The 19,220-nt window shown below is 46.6% G+C and overlaps 1 protein-coding gene across 1 annotated transcript in view; it reads left to right on the top strand.

The window, feature by feature from the left end:
• FMR1 (fragile X messenger ribonucleoprotein 1) overlaps positions 1 to 19,220 on the top strand; it is a 264,048-nt gene that overhangs the window by 205,006 nt on the left and 39,822 nt on the right. Inside the window, 1 exon segment of the mRNA XM_063937403.1 lies at positions 5,464 to 5,640. Coding sequence (XP_063793473.1) covers positions 5,464 to 5,640 — 177 coding nt within the window.

Below are 19,220 nucleotides of genomic sequence, written 5' to 3'. Positions count from 1 at the left end.
GACTTCATCCAGAAGTCTTCACGCTGATTGTAAATCGATGGGAACGGCCACAGGTGGACATGATGGCGTCCCGCCTAAACAAAAGACTAGAGAGATATTGCGCCAGGTCAAGGGACCCTCAGACGCTCTAGTGACACCGTGGGTGTACCAGTCAGTTTGTGTTCCCTCCTCTGCCTCTCATACCAAGGGTACTGAGAATAATAAGAAAACGAGGAGTAAGAACAATACTCGTGGTTCCGGATTGGCCAAGACGAGCGTGGTACCCGGACCTTCAAGAGATGATCTCAGAGGACCCATGGCCTCTGCCGCTCAGACAGGACCTGCTGCAGCAGGGGCCCTGTCTGTTCCAAGACTTACCGCAGCTGCGTTTGACGGCATGGCGGTTGAACGCCGGATCCTGAAGGAAAAGGTCATTCCGGAGGAAGTCATTCCTACGCTGATTAAAGCCAGGAAAGATGTAACTGCAAAGCATTATCACCGCATATGGCGGAAATATGTTGCTTGGTGTGAGGCCAAAAAGGCCCCAACAGAGGAATTTCAACTAGGTCGATTTTTGCATTTCCTACAAGCAGGAGTGACTATGGGCCTGAAATTAGGCTCCATTAAGGTACAGATCTCGGCTCTGTCGATTTTCTTCCAGAAAGAACTAGCTTCACTACCTGAAGTTCAGACGTTTGTGAAAGGAGTGCTGCATATTCAGCCCCCGTTTGTGCCTCCAGTGGCACCTTGGGATCTCAACGTGGTGTTGAGTTTCTTAAAATCACATTGGTTTGAGCCACTTAAAACCGTGGATCTAAAATATCTCACGTGGAAAGTGGTCATGTTATTGGCCTTGGCTTCAGCCAGGCGTGTGTCAGAATTGGCAGCTTTGTCATGTAAAAGCCCTTATCTGATTTTCCATATGGATAGGGCGGAATTGAGGACTCGTCCCCAGTTTCTCCCTAAGGTGGTATCAGCTTTTCACTTGAACCAACCTATTGTGGTGCCTGCGGCTACTAGGGACTTGGAGGATTCCAAGTTACTGGACGTAGTCAGGGCCTTGAAAATTTATGTTTCCAGGACGGCTAGAGTCAGGAAAACTGACTCGCTATTTATCCTGTATGCACCCAACAAACTGGGTGTTCCTGCTTCTAAGCAGACTGTTGCTCGCTGGATTTGTAGCACAATTCAGCTGGCGCATTCTGCGGCTGGACTGCCGCATCCTAAATCAGTAAAAGCCCATTCCACAAGGAAGGTGGGCTCATCTTGGGCGGCTGCCCGAGGGGTCTCGGCTTTACAACTTTGCCGAGCTGCTACTTGGTCAGGGGCAAACACGTTTGCAAAATTCTACAAATTTGATACCCTGGCTGAGGAGGACCTGGAGTTCTCTCATTCGGTGCTGCAGAGTCATCCGCACTCTCCCGCCCGTTTGGGAGCTTTGGTATAATCCCCATGGTCCTTTCGGAGTTCCCAGCATCCACTAGGACGTCAGAGAAAATAAGATTTTACTCACCGGTAAATCTATTTCTCGTAGTCCGTAGTGGATGCTGGGCGCCCATCCCAAGTGCGGATTGTCTGCAATACTTGTACATAGTTATTGTTAACTAAAGGGTTATTGTTGAGCCATCTGTTGAGAGGCTCAGTTTTTTTCATACTGTTAAACTGGGTATAGTATCACGAGTTATACGGTGTGATTGGTGTGGCTGGTAGGAGTCTTACCCGGGATTCCAAATCCTTCCTTATTATGTCAGCTCGTCCGGGCACAGTGTCCTAACTGAGGCTTGGAGGAGGGTCATAGTGGGAGGAGCCAGTGCACACCAGGTGACCTAAAAGCTTTCTTTAGTTGTGCCCAGTCTCCTGCGGAGCTGCTATTCCCCATGGTCCTTTCGGAGTTCCCAGCATCCACTACGGACTACGAGAAATAGATTTACCGGTGAGTAAAATCTTATTATTTTCTTATTCCCTGTTTCATGGCAACCTTTATCCTTGGATTACTTCCCATCTCCTTACAGATGTAGCCATGCTTATCGTACTGCGATGTGGCATTCTTTATCACTGCATGCTGCATGGCGTGCCAGGCTGCGACTATTCGCAGCTGGTGATCATTTCATTAATTCCTTTAGGAATTAAAGGAACGATCGCTGGCTGCGAATAGCTGTAGCCTGGCATGCCATTTGTAGTTGTAGGCAGGGACCGCCCCCTTTAGGGTAAGGATAAGTGTACTCCTCTTCCGCCCTATTCTTTTTTTCCCTGTCAGAGTAGGGAGGTTTGTTTGTTTATTTATTTATTTTTTTAAATTGAGAAATCACTTAATCTTATTCCTAGCATATACACCTCTGGTGGTGGCTACCTGGAGAGAGGCTGGTACACCGCTGTGGGCCTGGTGATTTTTTTTCGCCCTGTATGCCCATTGATTATTCTAGCTCTGTGCGCTGCTGGCTGTCTCCCCCGCCATCCATATTTATGCTCCGTGTCCCTGGCTTCATCTGAGTGGCGTCCGGAAGTGCCGGGGACAGCTCGTGGCGGCCAGAAGTGCCTGTGATGTGGCCATTCCCAGCTGCTTGTGCGTAACAGTCTGCGCATGCACCCGCCACTAGTTAAGGGTCAAATGGTGTTAAAATAGAAGAAGAGCTTATGGAACTGCAGGGAACCAAGAGATCCAGGTCTCAGAATAGTTTGGACTTTAATTGTAACACATATGCACGAGAAACTGTATTTGAAGATGAAGTACACAATCTTGTGAGATACTGGAGGATGTCAGAAAATGTCTTTGGATCTTGTGGATAGTTTATTGAAAATTATTTATAAGATCATGAATTATAAAGAACCGGTGGAGAAATGTTAATTATCAGGATTTGCTGTTTTGAAGACAGATCTAAGAAAAACTGATGTTTTCCAGTACATAAAGGAGGTAATTCAGACCTGATCGTAGCAGCAAATTTGTTAGCTGTTGGGCAAAACCATGTGCACTGCAGGTGTAGCAGATATAACATTTGCAGAGCAAGTTAGATTTGGGTGGGTTATATTGTTTCTGTGCAGGGTAAATAACTGGCTGCTTTATTTTTACACTGCAATTTTGATTTCAGATTGAACACACCCCACCCAAATCTAACTCTCTACACATGTCATATCTGCCCCCCCTGCAGTGCACATGGTTTTGCCCAAGTGCTAACAAATTTGCTGCTACGATCAGGTCTGAATTACCCCCAAAGTTCTAAAGGAAATTATTTCTCAAGAGTGGCAGAACGGTGATAAACATCTGGGTAATGTCAAGAGAATTGATTGCATGTACCCAATTAATAATGAGCTGTTCCTAAACTGGTGTGCTATACCGAAGGGTGATGCTGCAGTGGTGGCAGTTGTATCAAAGACTACCATTCTTCTTGAAGATAGTCTGTATTAAGAGAGAGCATGGATAAACATGCTACAGTTTTGCTATTTGGCCATGCTATAACTGTTGCAGGGCATGCTGGGATGTGTAGTTCAACAACAGCTGGAGGGCCGAAGGTTCCCCATCCATGCTGTAACGTGGCATTTCAGATGTAGATAAAGCAGAAATTACACACAGAATATAGGTAAGCTGCATTTTATTATAATCGGCAGAAGCTGCTTCTGTATCGTATTTCATTACATATTTAAGATGCAATTTCACGGAAAAACACAAAAAAATACACTCGGCACTACAGAGTCCCGCCACGGCATGGCGCAACTTCAAGGGCTCTTTGGTGTAACTGCAGCAAGGGTGTAAGAAGACACATCTGTAGTTTGCATATCTGACAATACATGCTGCTGAATCAGAGTACCTGTAGCACCACCTCACTACCTTAATTTAGTGTTTCAAATGGAAGCCTTTCATTTGAAACACTGTCTTTAATGTGGGTATCTCACTTCACTTGTAGTTCTGATGTCATTATTCTACGCACTGACAAGAATATATAGTTCGCTGAGTATTGCGTCTTGCATATCTTTGTACGGGTGTGGATTATTAGATCTACACTAAAAAGGTCTACAGTCAATAGGTCTACCAATAATAGTAGACATGCATTAGGTCGACAGGGTCAAAAGGTCGATATAGAATAGGTAGACCGTAGGAAAGGTTGACATGTAAATGGTCAACACAAAAAAAGGTAGACACAATTATTTATTTATTTATTTATTTTTTTAGGTGTTTTGTCACTTTTCTACAACAAACAAGCCCCATTAGTGTACCACGTCCCCTCGTATTACTTGCTTCGCTAGCCATACTGCGGGCTAGGTTACTATACCCAATCATAGTCCACGTGGATGATAAAGTATGAAAAAGTTAAAAAAAATGAAAAATTTTATGAAAAAACTTGTGTCTAACTTTTATGTGTGTCCACCTTTTGACCCTGTCGACCTTTTGAACTGCCTTCCTTTTTCATTTCAACCTTTTGACCCTGTCGACCTTTTGAACTGCCTTCCTTTTTCATGTCGACCTAATGCATGTCAACCATTAGATGTAGACTTATTGACTGTAGACCTTTTTTAGTGTAGATCTATAGTCCGGATGCGGTTCATTCTATCATAATGAACGGACTACAGTGTATGAGTAAATTCCTGCAGATTCAAGTTATCAATGCATCTAGGGAGGGTAAATGATGTGGACTTTCAGGGAAGGGTTTAAATACGTACTTTTTAAGGAAAAAATCTTAAGGTCCATACACATTAGACAATGTCGCTCTGTGAGCGACATCGTCTAATGTTTCCCCCTCCCGGGCCGGCCGGTCGGCATCCGACTGTACACACTGAGCGATATGACCGCTCATATCGCTCAGTGATGTCACGCCCCCGCCAGCCCTGCATGAAGGTCGTGGACGACAGTCCACATCCTTCATGCATGCCCTACCGACAGCGACGATCGTTGCCGACCCACGGGGCCGCGCATCGGTCGTCGCTGGCGGCATACACCGTTGACGATAAAATGAGCGACGTCGCTCAAGGAGGGGGAAAATGAGCGACATCGCTCATTTTATCGTTAAGTGTGTATGGACCTTAAATCTTATTAACTAGAAAAATTGTAACAATATATGTATTTAAAAACAAACTTGTTCCTAAAGGTGAGAAACACATGGTGAGAATTCTCCTTTCGATTTTGACTATATTGTCAAAATCGCAAGGAAAGTTAATGCAAATCGGAAGGTGTTAGGCAGCTTGCGATACCGATTCGATCCTGATGCACTCTCCCGCGGGATCGGGATCGCAAGGCTAGATAGACTGTGCAGGCAAAACAATCTTGTCTATATAGTGTACTATCTAGTACAAAGTATAGTCAAGATTGGCACTTAGAATTGTACATAGACAAAATCGAAAGTACATATGGTCAAAATCTGTGCTATCTGGGCTCTGGGGGAGTTCATGGGAAATCACATAGTCAAAATCAGGCATAGCAAGGATCTCACCATGTGTACACAACTTTAGAGTGTTATGGGAAAAAAATAACATGTTTAAAATATTTTGGGACAGGTACAAATTCTGAAGCTTCAAATGCTTCAGAGACTGAATCTGACCACCGAGATGAACTCAGCGATTGGTCCTTAGCCCCTGCTGAAGAAGACCGAGATAATTATATTCGGAGAGGGGATGGGAGAAGGCGTGGTGGAGCACGAGGTCAAGGACTAAGGGGGCGTGGGGGTTTCAAAGGTAATTGTAACTTTTATCTTTTATTTATATTAAATCTACATAATTTTGAACAAAGTCATGTTTTTAAGCTTTTTAAATATTGAAACATCATCTGATTTGCCCTCTTTAGTTAAAAGGTAAACTATGCAAAGATCACATTAGCAGATTCAAATATTTCTCTAGCATCCATAAGGGATATTGGGGAGACGTAGTACGATGGGGTATAGACGGGGTCCAAAGGAGCCGGTGCACTTTAAATTTCTTCACTGGGTGTGCTGGCTCCTCCCCTCTATGCCCCTCCCACAGGCAGTTTAGAAAAAAATGCCCTCAGGAGAGGATGCACATCTCTGAGATCCAGAGAGTTTTCTTCAATTTCTTTTAAACTTTTATTATTTTCGGTATGCTGTTTGGGCAACAGCATACCTGCTCCGTGGGAGTTAGGGGGGGGCGCAGTCACCGGCCTTGAGAGGTGTCAGAGCCGCTTCCCTGCTGCAGGACCACCGTCTTGAGAGGTTGTTTGTTCAGCATGGCACTGTGCCTTAGCTGTTGCAATCGTAGCACGCCGCACACCCCTAACAAATGCCTGAAGGTGATGACAGTGGTGAGGACAAGACGGGGGCCCTGCTGGGGGGGGCCCCCGGTTCATAGTGGGGCTAAACGTGGGCGCGACATCTGGGACCCTACTGGGGGGGGGGGGGGGACTCGCTAGAGCCCCCTGTGTAAACTGGCTAGCGGTGGCTTAAACTAGCACTTGTGTGATGTTTTTAAGCAAACTAAGAGACATTGCCAGTAGAAAAATCTCTGTAGATCCGGCGCCATTTGGGGAGCGGAGCTACTTCAGAGCGGGACTAGTGGCATTTTGTCGCCTTTCTCTGCTTAATGCAGCAGCAGCAAGCGCACACAGCTCCTCCTGACTCACAAGACACGCTGGAAAACTGGTACAGGGTGTAGCCAAGGGGGAGAGCAGATTGTACACAATCTGTGTCCTATACAGGACAGAAATCATTTAGTGTTTCACTGTGATATAGTAAGCTAACAGCCTCACTCGGGCTGTATAGCTGGGGTGTGCTGGTTTCTCTCTCGCTCTCTCTCACATACAGTAAGGGCAGGCATGCTAAGTATTACTGTCTGTGTGTATGTGTATGTCATTGTTATTACTGTGAACATGGATAAACACAAACTATGCAGTATATGCAACACCAGATTCTCTCCCTTACAATCTGATTCTGTTTCATGTTAACAATGCAGCTAATCTTCTTCACAGCTCAGTGAAGTGGGCTGGGGGAGAGGGACCAGAGCCATCCTGGTTAGGGGCTCTTAAGACTATGATGTCTGATATGTCATCACAACTCACTGCTAATGTACAGAAAACTCAGCTACTACAACAGGCTGTTGCAGACTTAGCTGCTAGGGCAGATGTTAAACAGCCCCCCCTCTCTAACTCAGGACCACAAAAGCGTGGTTTACCTGCTCTGCTCTCTGATTCGAATGGGGATGACTTAGATCCTGTTAGTGGGGATTCCACTTCTGCTCAGGGTATTGAACCCCTCATTCTGGCTATATGGGACGTGTTAAAGCTCCCTCTAGAGGACGGTGCGTCACAGCAGTCAGTTTTTCTTTACACAAAACAAGCCTAATGTCACTTTCCCAGATTCCGCAGAGTTAGATGACCTATTTAAATTAGCCTGGAAAAATCCAGACAAAAAATACCAAGTGTCAAAAAGATTTTTGCACACTTTACCATTTGCTCCTGAAGGTAGGAAATTCTGGGAAGAGTCCCCGGGTGTTGACGTCTCAGTCTCTCGACTGTCAGAAAAGGTGGTGCTGCCTGCCCCGGGCTCCTTTACCATAAAGGACCATGGGAACAGACAGATAGAGACTACACTAAAGTCTATCTACACAACAGCAGGTGTATCACAAAGGCCGGTCATAGCGGGTTGCTGGATGACCCATGCCATTCATACGTGTGTTACTCAAATTCAGGAGGGCCTCTCCGGGGATATGTCTCTGGTCACTACAAGAGCACTTTCAGGACACTGCACTTGTGGTTGCGTCAGTGGATAGCGGATGCAGAATCCAAGCGCAGTATGGAATCTCTCCCCTTTTCTGGGGAATGGCTCTTCGGGGTTGAGTTGGATACGTGGTTTCCAAAGTCATTGCAGGGAAATCTATGTTTCTCCCCTCTGGGGCCCCTCCGGCTGTGCGTTCCTACCGGGGGCCGTCTGTTCAGTCCTTTTGGTCTAACAGATTTCGATCTAGGGCCTGAGGTAAGACAGACCTGCAAACACCAGTTCTCAGGAACAGAGCATTAGTTCTGCTTCCACTAAGTCCTCAGCATAATGGTGCCCACCCACCCCGAGCGGATCTCGAAGTGGGAGCTCGACTGCGTCACTTCATCCGCATCTGGGAGGTTTCCTGCCAGGATACCTGGGTTGAGGGACCTCATTTCTCGGCTACAAGCTGGAGTTCGACGGTGCTCCTCCCCCAACACTTTTTCAAATCAAGCTTACCAGCTTTGGAGGATACGCAAGTTACGTTGCAACAGGCTATCCAAAAGTTGGTCCAGTCCCACGTCATTGTTCCAATACCACAACGAGGCAGGGGTTATTACTCCAACCTGTTTGTGGTATCGAAGCCGGATGGTTCAGTAAGGACCTTTTTGAATCTAAAGTCCTTGAACCCTTACAAGTTCATAATGGAATCCTTGCAAGCAGTGACTGCGGGCCTGGAAGAACAGGAATTCATGGTTTGCTTGGATATCAAGGACGCCTACCTTCATATTCCTATTTGGCCATCTCATCAGGCTTATCTGTGGTTTGCCCTGCTGGACGGCCACTACCAGTTCCAGGCACTGCCCTTTGGCCTGTCCACAGCTCCGAGGGTGTTCACAAAGGTAATGGCGGAGATGATTTTCCAGCTCCGGGTCCAGGGGGTCAATGTTGTCCCTTACCTGGACGATCTTCTGATAAAAGCAAGATCCAGGGAGTTTTTATTGCTCCATATCGATCGCACTATCCAGCTTCTGTCACGTAATGGGTGTATTCTCAATTTACAGAAGTCCCACCTAGAGCCAACTCAGCGGCTCCTGTTCCTGGGGATGTTACTGGATACTGTGGTCCAGAAGGTGTTCCTCCCGGAGGACAAAGCGATAACACTTCAGGAGATGGTCCGCATGGTCATATGAGGCGATCCAATATGGGAGGTTCCATGCCAGAACTTTTCAATTGGATCTCCTGAGCAAGTGGTTCAGACCACATCTTTAGATGCACCGGATGATACGACTGTCACCTCAGGCCAGGATTTCTCTCCTGTGGTGGCTGCAGTCCTCCAATCTCCTGGAAGGCCAGAGTTTTGGGATTCTTTCCCTCTGAAGAAACAACCAGTGCCTTTTGGTTGAGAAACGCATCAGGGTTCAGGCTTCGGGACTCCTGTAGCTGCCACGGATACTATCCGCTACTGCACTGCATCGCACCGCACCGAGATTTTGGATTTCAAGCCACCTGCAGTGGTCTCCTTTGCTAAACGGGGGCTGTGGCCAACATCCACCCATCACGAGTGAGCAGCGTAACCAGTCAGCGCACGGGGACGCCCAGCGCCGCCGGTCTCAGACTCACTTGGAAGCGGTAAGCATTTATCATTACCGCAACACTAATCTATGGAGAGCGGTTGACGGAGCCGCTGCAGTGCTGAGTGTTCTTTCTGCCCCACTGAGCGGAGTATTTATTGCCAGATTAATTTGGAAATCAACTGTGCAGCCAATGATATAAGAACAAGTACATACTTATGTGCCTAATGGTTATTTGGAATCCCTTAAGGAACTTTTGAGCAACATTAGTTCTAAAGAAGCTATATTATTGAATGATTTCCAACTATGGGACATATTGCAATGCATTGCTAAAAGACAAAGAAATACCAACTTGAGTATACAATTCTTTGTGCCCAGCTTCTTAGGATAATACCGTGGAATCAGTAGGGAGTGTCCTGTTTTTAATTATCTATGTGAAACAATTTGTGGTATACATGTGTGTATTTATTTTACATTTATTGGACCTTTGAGTCCTGGTTTTATCATTAAAACATTTTAATCCATTTAGTCTGTTTGCGCTCTCCGTGTGTCCTTTTTTTCTATATTGTATATACAGGGGTGCTGATACCCTGTTATTGGAGAGCAGCATTCAGCAAATCAGCAAAGGCTCATTAAGGCGCTTTTTTCTTTTCTTTTGGGATTCAGGATTGGATCCTCCTCACAACGGATGCAAGTCTGAGAGAATGGGGAGCTGTCACCCAAGGGGCGCAGTTCCAGGGCAGGTGGTCAGCCCACGCAGCCCTCCTTCCGATCAACATTCTGGAACTTCGGACGATCTACAATGCTCTGCTTCAGGCCTCTCCTCTGCTCAAGGATCACGCGATCCAAGTACAGTCGGACAACGCAACAGCAGCGGCGGACATCAATTGGCAAGGAGGGACAAAAAGCAGAGCCTGCATGTGAGAGGTGTCAAATATACTCCTCTGGGTGCAAATAAATGGAAGAGCAATGTCGGCAATCTTCATTCCGTGAGTGGACAACTGGGAAGCAGACTTCCTGAGTCGTCACGATCTCCACACGCAGCAGATCATCGACCGGTGGGGCTACCCACAAATAGACATGATGGCTTCTCGACTCAACAAGAAGCTTCATTGGTATTGCTCATGAACCAGGAACCCTCAGGCGAGGGCAGTAGATGCACGAACGTTGCCTTGGCCTTACCGGCTGGTCTACCGGTTTCCTCAGATTCCGTTGCTCCCAAGGGTGCTCAAGCGAATCAGAAATCAAGGAGTCCAGGCATTTCTGATTGCCCCCGATTGGCCTCGGAGGGCTTGGTACGTGGATCTTCTGGACACGTCCGTAGAAGACCTTTGGCCTCTACCACTAAGGAGAGATCTTCTTCAACAAGGACCGTTCATCTATCCGGACTTTGTTTGACGGCATGGAGTTTGAGCAGAACATCCTAGCTCACAAGGGTCTTTCCAAAAAGGCTGTTACCATGGTTCAGGCCAGGAAACCTGTGACGTCAAAACACTATCATATATGTAGAAGATATGTCTCCTGGTGCGAGGAACGTATGTGTCCACCTGCAGAGTTCCACTTGGGACGTTTCCTGCAGGCTGGTGTGGTTAAGGGCTTACGTCTGGGTTCCATTTCTCCATTTTCTTCCAGAAGAAATTGACTCTGTTGCCAGAAGTCCAGACCTTCTTGCAAGGGGCACTCCACATACAACCTCCTTTTGTGGCGCCTATGGCACCCTGGGATTTGAGTGGTGTTGGAATTTCTGCAGTCATCCTGGTTTGAACATCTGATGAAGGTAGAAGACAAGTACCTCACGTAGAAGACTGTGATGTTACTAGCCCTGGCTTCTGCTAGATGTGTCTCCGAATCGGGGGCCTTATCGTGTAAAAGTCCATACTTTGTCTTTACGAGGGCAGAGCGGAGCTCAGTACTAGACAGCATTTCCTGATGCAGGTTGCCTCTGCATTTCACCTGATTCAACTATTGTGATTCCGTCCAGTTCTGACGCTTCTGCTCCTCCAGAGGCATTGGATGCTGTGCAAGCCTTGAAGATCTATGTCAAGCGGATGGCTCGGATCAGAAAGACCGATTCCTTGTTCGTGCTCTATGATGCACAGAAAAAGGTCTGTCCTGCTTCAAAGCAGTCCATTGCTTGTTGGCTTAGGCTTACTATCCAAAAGGCATATGTGTCGGCAGCCTTACCTGTTCCTAAGTGTCTGAAGGCCCATTCTACAAGATCGGTGTTCTCTTCCTGGGTGGCTACCCATGGAGTCTCGGCCTAGCAACTATGCCGAGCTGCTACCTGGTCGGGGAAGAATACTTTTGTGAAGTTGTACAAGTTTGATTCCCTGGCCAAAGAGGATACCCAGTTTGGGCAGGCGGTGCTGCAGACGTCTCTGCCCATTCCCGTCTGTTTTGGAAGCTTTGGGACGTCCCCATCATTACTAAGGGGGTAATTCAGACCTGATCGCTTGCTAGCTTTTTTTGCAGTCTCTAAGTCTCCCCAATATCCCTTATTGATGCTAGAGAAAATAGGATTTTAATTACCTACTGGTAAATCCTTTTCTCGAAGTCAGTGTGTTGACTTTTCTGCAGGTTCTCTTTTATGTGGTTACCTGTTCAGCTGTTGATGTTACCAGCCGTTGCTGGTTGTTGTATGTTAGTGGTGTGCTGGTATATAAATCTCACCACTCATTGTTATGTTCCTTCTCTCATATATGTCCTTTCTCCCTCGGGAACTGTTTTACCTATAACTGCCTGTGGGAGGGGGCATAGAGGTGAGGAGCCAGTGAAGAAATTTAAATTGCACCGGCTCATTTGGACCCCGTCTACACCCCATCGTACTATGTCTCCCCAATATCCCTTATGGACTACGAGAAAAGGATTTACCGGTATGTAATTAAAACACCACTGATGGATTGCCACTATTTCCCGTCCGCCCTTGCCCCTCCCCGTGGCCGGGTCTGGGAATCTGGCATATTAAACATTTTTAATCTCGATTCCCGGATCCCGACCCATTTTTGGTCAGGATTGGGCACTCAAGGTTTTTAAAAATGTTTAATATTAGGAATTTTTAAAATTAAAATGTGTCTATTTCCAAACATCGATGTCTGCGGATCAGCCATTATTTGAAATACAGCAACTCCATACATAATTTTGCTGCCTATGTTCTTTCCTATTTATGCTTGTTAATGTTATTACATTTATTCTGGTAGTGATATCATGCTATCTTCAGTCCATGTAGGTAAGGACACATTTTGTTTTGATGCAGCAGTCAGGAGTGAATTTAATTCAGTTAACTGCAGTTGAGTTCATGCAACTACAAACATGTTAAAAAAATTTTAGCTATTTTTTGTATGCATTTACCGGGACCCTATTCAATTCAAATGATGTGTTATTGATGAGCACATTTTAATTCATTGAATTGATTGGAGACTCTGACTTTGAGCTTCATTATTTGTAGAAGCATATGTATAATGCCTCCACCTATTGTAAATGGAATTTATACAGGCATTGTGTTTTGCAATTATCTGTATTCTTTACTATAAATGACTATCATTCTCTGAGTGTGGCTTTCGGAATAAAAGACTACAATTATTTAAAGACGGCGTGGCTTGATTACAAATATAATTCCTTGCTTATGATCGTTTACTAGATGCACACTACCCTAGCTGTCACCTTCCCTTCAGATTCCTTAACTTGAGTGGGTTGGGCATTTTCTTTCTTGGACCCTTCTGCTGCATTGCAAGCTTAACAACATTTCAACTGCTTAACGCTTATAGTGTGAATCAGTCGACTACCAAAATTATGCGTATATGTGCATTGCGATCTGTCAACAGAGTAGTTTAGGCCTAGAGTTCAGCAACATTATTCATGAAATACTATGAAAATCTAGAGGGAAAAACTGTGGCAATTTAAAGGCATATTCAAAAATCACTAGTATCACATTTAACCATCTCAATAATTTTTTAGTTTCCTATCAAAGTGGGGTGATTCTGGAGTATGATTTTTAATGCAGTTGTTAGCTCCTTCATTGATAAATAGTAATAAATGGCATTTACTCAATACATACTCATGTATGTAATGCCCCTTCCTTTGTCTGCTATAAGGCAATAACAAACCCTGGATCTCTACAGAATCTGAGTCTCTGACTTCACTGGCTGGGAAGAACCAGCATAAAAAAAATATGTTGGCATATCACGCTGCACATATACACACAATTTTGGTAGCTGACTTGAATCAGCCTCTAAACATTAAGCAGTTGAAACTTTGTCAAGTTTATAAGCTTTATTTCTGCAGAGGGGTACACTGGGGTTCCACAGGGAATAACTTCGGGGTGTAGAGTTGGATCTTGGTCTGAGGCACCAACAGGCTAAAAGGGGGGTTAAGTACGTCAGGGTTATCATATAATATAGTGTTTCACAGGATATACTACCTTGGTATTTCTCTATCGTCCTAGTGGATGCTGGGGTTCCTGAAAGGACCATGGGGGATAGCGGCTCCGCAGGAGACAGGGCACAAAAAGTAAAGCTTTAGGATCAGGTGGTGTGCACTGGCTCCTCCCCCTATGACCCTCCTCCAAGCCTCAGTTAGGTTTTTGTGCCCGGCCGAGAAGGGTGCAATCTAGGTGGCTCTCCTAAAGAGCTGCTTAGAAAAGTTTAGCTTAGGTTTTTTATTTTACAGTGAGTCCTGCTGGCAACAGGATCACTGCATCGAGGGACTTAGGGGAGAAGAAGTGAACTCACCTGCGTGCAGGATGGATTGGCTTCTTTGGCTACTGGACATTAGCTCCAGAGGGACGATCACAGGTACAGCCTGGATGGTCACCGGAGCCTCGCCGCCGGCCCCCTTGCAGATGCTGAAAAGAGAAGAAGGTCCAGAATCGGCGGCAGAAGACTCCTCAGTCTTCTTAAGGTAGCGCACAGCACTGCAGCTGTGCGCCATTGCTCTCAGCACACTTCACACGGCAGTCACTGAGGGTGCAGGGCGCTGGGGGGGGGCGCCCTGGGCAGCAATGAAAATCCTTTTTTTGGCAAAAAATACCTCACATATAGCCTCTATAGGGCTATATGGAGATATTTAACCCCTGCCAGAATCCATTTTTAAGCGGGAGACGAGCCCGCCGAAAAGGGGGCGGGGCCTATCTCCTCAGCACACAGCGCCATTTCCTCACACAGTTCCGCTGGTCAGGAAGGCTCCCAGGCTCTCCCCTGCACTGCACTACAGAAACAGGGTTAAATCAAGAGAGGGGGGGCAAAATTTGGCGAAATTGTGATTTTATAAAAGCAGCTATAAGGGAGCACTTATTATAAGGCTATCCCTGTAAAATATAGCGCTTTGGTGTGTGCTGGCAAACTCTCCCTCTGTCTCCCCAAGGGGCTAGTGGGGTCCTGTCCTCTATCAGAGCATTCCCTGTGTGTGTGTGCTATATGTCGGTACGTGTGTGTCGACATGTATGAGGACGATGTTGGTGAGGAGGCGGAGCAAATTGCCTGTAATGGTGATGTCACTCTCTAGGGAGTCGACACCGGAATGGATGGCTTATTTATGGAATTACGTGATAATATCAACACGCTGCAAGGTCGGTTGGCGACATGAGACGGCTGGCAAACAAATTAGTACCTGTCCAGGCGTCTCAAACACCGTCATGGGCGTTAAAACGTCCTTTTACCTCAGTCGGTCGACAGACACAGACACGGACACTGATTTCAGTGTCGACGGTGAAGAAACAAACGTATTTCCCTTTAGGGCCACACGTTACATGTTAAGGGCAATGAAGGAGGTGTTACATATTTCTGATACTACAAGTACCACAAAAGAGGGTATTATGTGGGATGTGAAAAAACTACCTGTAGTTTTTCCTGAATCAGATAAATTAAATGAAGTGTGTGATGATGCGTGGGTTCCCCCCGATAGAAAATTATTGGCGGTATACCCTTTCCCGCCAGAAGTTAGGGCGCGTTGGGAAACACCCCTTAGGGTGGATAAGGCGCTCACACGCTTATCAAAACAAGTGGCGGTACCGTCTATAGATAGGGCCGTCCTCAAGGAGCCAGCTGACAGGAGGCTGGAAAATATCATAAAAAGTATATACACACATACTGGTGTTATACTGCGACCAGCGATCGCCTCAGCCTGGATGTGCAGAGCTGGGGTGGCTTGGTCGGATTCCCTGACTAAAAATATTGATACCCTTGACAGGGACAGTATTTTATTGACTATAGAGCATTTAAAGGATGCATTTCTATATATACGAGATGCACAGAGGGATATTTGCACTCTGGCATCAAGAGTAAGTGCGATGTCCATATCTGCCACAAGATGTTTATGGACACGACAGTGGTCAGGTGATGCAGATTCCAAACGGCACAAAGGTGTATTGCCGTATAAAGGAAGAGGAGTTATTTGGGGTCGGTCCATCGGACCTGGTGGCCACGGCAACTGCTGGAAAATCCACCGTTTTTACCCTAAGTCACATCTCTGCAGAAAAAGACACCGTCTTTTCAGCCTCAGTCCTTTCGTCCCTATAAGAGTCATATCTGCCCAGGGATAGAGGAAAGGGAAGAAGACTGCAGCAGGCAGCCCATTCCCAGGAACAGAAGCCTTCCACCGCTTCTGCCAAGCTCTCAGCATGACGCTGGGACCGTACAGGACCCCTGGATCCTACAAGTAGTATCCCAGGGGTACAGATTGGAATGTCGAGACGTTTCCCCCTCGCAGGCTCCTGAAGTCTGCTTTACCAAGGTCTCCCTCCGACAAGGAGGCAGTATGGGAAACAATTCACAAGCTGTATTCCCAGCAGGTGATAATCAAATTACCCCTCCTACAACAAGGAAAGGGGTATTATTCCACACTATATTGTGGTACTGAAGCCAGAAGGCTAGGTGAGACCTATTCTAAATCTAAAAAAATTTGAACACTTACAAAGGTTCAAATCAAGATGGAGTCACTCAGAGCAGTGATAACGAACCAGGAAGAAGGGGCCTATATAGTGTCCCGGGACATCAGGGATGCTTACCTCCATGTCCCAAATTTGCCCTTCTCACTAAGGGTACTTCAGGTTCGTGGTACAGAACTGTCACTATCAGTTTCAGACGCTGCCGTTTGGATTGTCCACGGCACCCCGGGTCTTTACCAAGGTAATGGCCGAAATGATGATTCTTCTTCAAAGAAAAGGCGTCTTAATTATCCCTTACTTGGACGATCTCCTGATAAGGGCAAAGTCCAGGGTAGCACTATCTCGGATACTGCTACAACAGCACGGGTGGATTCTAAATATTCCAAAATCGCAGCTGTTCCCGACGACACGTCTGCTGTGCCTAGGGATGATTCTGGACACAGTCCAGAAAAAGGTGTTTCTCCCGGAAGAGAAAGCCAGGGAGTTATCCGAGCTAGTCAGGAACCTCCTAAAACCAGGAAAAGAGGCTTCCTACGAAGCAATTCCATTCGGCAGATTTCACGCAAGAACTTTTCAGTGGGATCTGCTGGACAAATGGTCCGGATCGCATCTTCAGATGCATCAGCGGATAACCCTATATCCAAGGACAAGGGTGTCTCTCCTGTGGTGGTTACAGAGTGCTCATCTTCTAGAGGGCCGCAGATTCGGCATTCAGGATTGGATGCTGGTGACCACGGAGGCCAGCCCGAGAGGCTGGGGAGCAGTCACACAAGGAAAAAATTTCCAGGGAGTGTGATCAAGTCTGGAGACTTTTCTCCACATAAATATACTGGAGCTAAGGGTAATTTTATAATGCTCTAAGCTTAGCAAGACCTCTGCTTCAAGGTCAGCCGGTATTGATCCAGTGGGAAAAACATCACGGCAGTCGCCCACGTAAACAGACAGGGCGGCACAAGAAGCAGGAGGGCAATGGCAAAAACTGCAAGGACTTTTCGCTGGGCGGAAAATCATGTGATAGCACTGTCAGCAGTGTTTCATTCCGGGAATGGAAACTGGGAAGCAGACTTCCTCAGCAGGCACGACCTCCACCCGGGAGAGTGGAAACTTCATCGGGAAGTTTTTCCACATGATTGTGAACCGTTGGGAAATACCAAAGGTGGACATGATGGCGTCCCGTCTGAACAAAAAACGGGACAGGTATTGCGCCAGGTCAAGAAACCCTCAGGCAATAGCTGTGGACGTTCTGGTAACACCGTGGGTGTACCAGTCGGTGTATGTGTTCCCTCCTCTGCTTCTCATACCTAAGGTACTGAGAATTATAAGACGTAGAGGAGTAAGAACTATACTCATGGCTCCGGATTGGCCAAGAAGGACTTGGTACCCGGAACTTCAAGAGATGCTCACAGAGGACTTATGGCCTCTGCCGCTAAGAAGGGACTTGCTTCAGCAAGTACCATGTCTGTTCCAAGACTTACCGCAGCTTCGTTTGACGGCATGGCGGTGGAACGCCGGATCCTAAGGGAAAAAGGCATTCCGTAAGAGGTCATTCCTACCCTGGTCAAAGCCAGGAAGGAGGTGACCGCACAACATTATCACCACATGGAGCGAAAATATGTTGCGTGGTGTGAGGCCAGGAAGGCCCCACGAAGAAATTTCAACTCTGTCGATTCCTGCATTTCCTGCAAACAGGAGTGTCTATGGGCCTCAAATTGGGGTCCATTAAGGTTCAAATTTCGGCCCTGTCGATTTTCTTCCAGAAAGAATTGGCTTCAGTTCCTGAAGTCCAGAAGTTTGTCAAGGGAGTATTGCATATACAACCCCCTTTTGTGCCTCCAGTGGCACTGTGGGATCTCAACGTAGTTCTGGGATTCCTCAAATCACATTGGTTTAAAACCAGTCAAATCTGTGGATTTGAAGCATCTCACATGAAAAGTGACCATGCTCTTGGCCCTGGCCTGGGCCAGGCGAGTGTCAAATTGGTGGGTTTTTTCTCAAAAAAGCCCATATCTGTTTGTCCATTCGGACAGGGCAGAGCTGCGGACTCGTCCCCAGTTCTCTCCCTAAGGTGGTGTCAGTGTTTCACCTGAACCAGCTTATTGTGGTGCCTTGCGCCTACTAGGGACTTGGAGGACTCCAAGTTGCTAGATGTTGTCAGGGCCCTGAAAATATAGGTTCCAGGACGGCTGGAGTCAGGAAAACTGACTTGCTGTTATCCTGTATGCACCCAACAAACTGGGTGCTCTTGCTTCTAAGCAGACTATTGCTAGTTGGATGTGTAATACAATTCAGCTTGCACATTCTGTGGCAGGCCTGCCACAGCCAAAATATGTAAATGCCCATTCCACAAGGAAGGTGGGCTCATCTTGGGCGGCTGCCCGAGGGGTCTCGGCTTTACAACTTTGCCGAGCGGCTACTTAGTCAGGGGCAAACAAGTTTGTAAAATCCTACAAATTTGATACCCTGGCTAAGGAGGACCTGGAGTTCTCTCATTGGGTGCTGCAGAGTCATCCGCACTCTCCCGCCCGTTTGGGAGCTTTGGTATAATCCCCATGGTCCTTTCAGGAACCCCAGCATCCACTAGGACGATAGAGAAAATAAGAATTTACTTACCGATAATTCTATTTCTCGGAGTCCGTAGTGGATGCTGGGCGCCCATCCCAAGTGCGGATTATCTGCAATACTTGTACATAGTTACAAAAATCGGGTTATTATTGTTGTGAGCCATCTTTTCAGAGGCTCCGCTGTTATCATACTGTTAACTGGGTTCAGATCACAGGTTGTACAGTGTGATTGGTGTGGCTGGTATGAGTCTTACCCGGGATTCAAAATCCTTTCTTATTGTGTACGCTCGTCCGGGCACAGTATCCTAACTGAGGCTTGGAGGAGGGTCATAGGGGGAGGAGCCAGTGCACACCACCTGATCCTAAAGCTTTACTTTTTGTGCCCTGTCTCCTGCGGAGCCGCTATCCCCCATGGTCCTTTCAGGAACCCCAGCATCCACTACGGACTCCGAGAAATAGAATTATCGGTAAGTAAATTCTTATTTTTTCTCTGTGTTTTACAGTCACCACATACCTCTTAAAATGTGCTGTGATTTGCAATCACACTATACAGGGTTTTTTTTGTCAGGTAATTGGTCTGCTTATTTTGTACTAT

This window comes from Pseudophryne corroboree, chromosome 8, assembly GCF_028390025.1.
Source record: "Pseudophryne corroboree isolate aPseCor3 chromosome 8, aPseCor3.hap2, whole genome shotgun sequence".
Taxonomy (NCBI): Eukaryota; Metazoa; Chordata; class Amphibia; order Anura; family Myobatrachidae; genus Pseudophryne; species Pseudophryne corroboree.
This window is presented reverse-complemented; position numbering and strand designations above follow the sequence as displayed.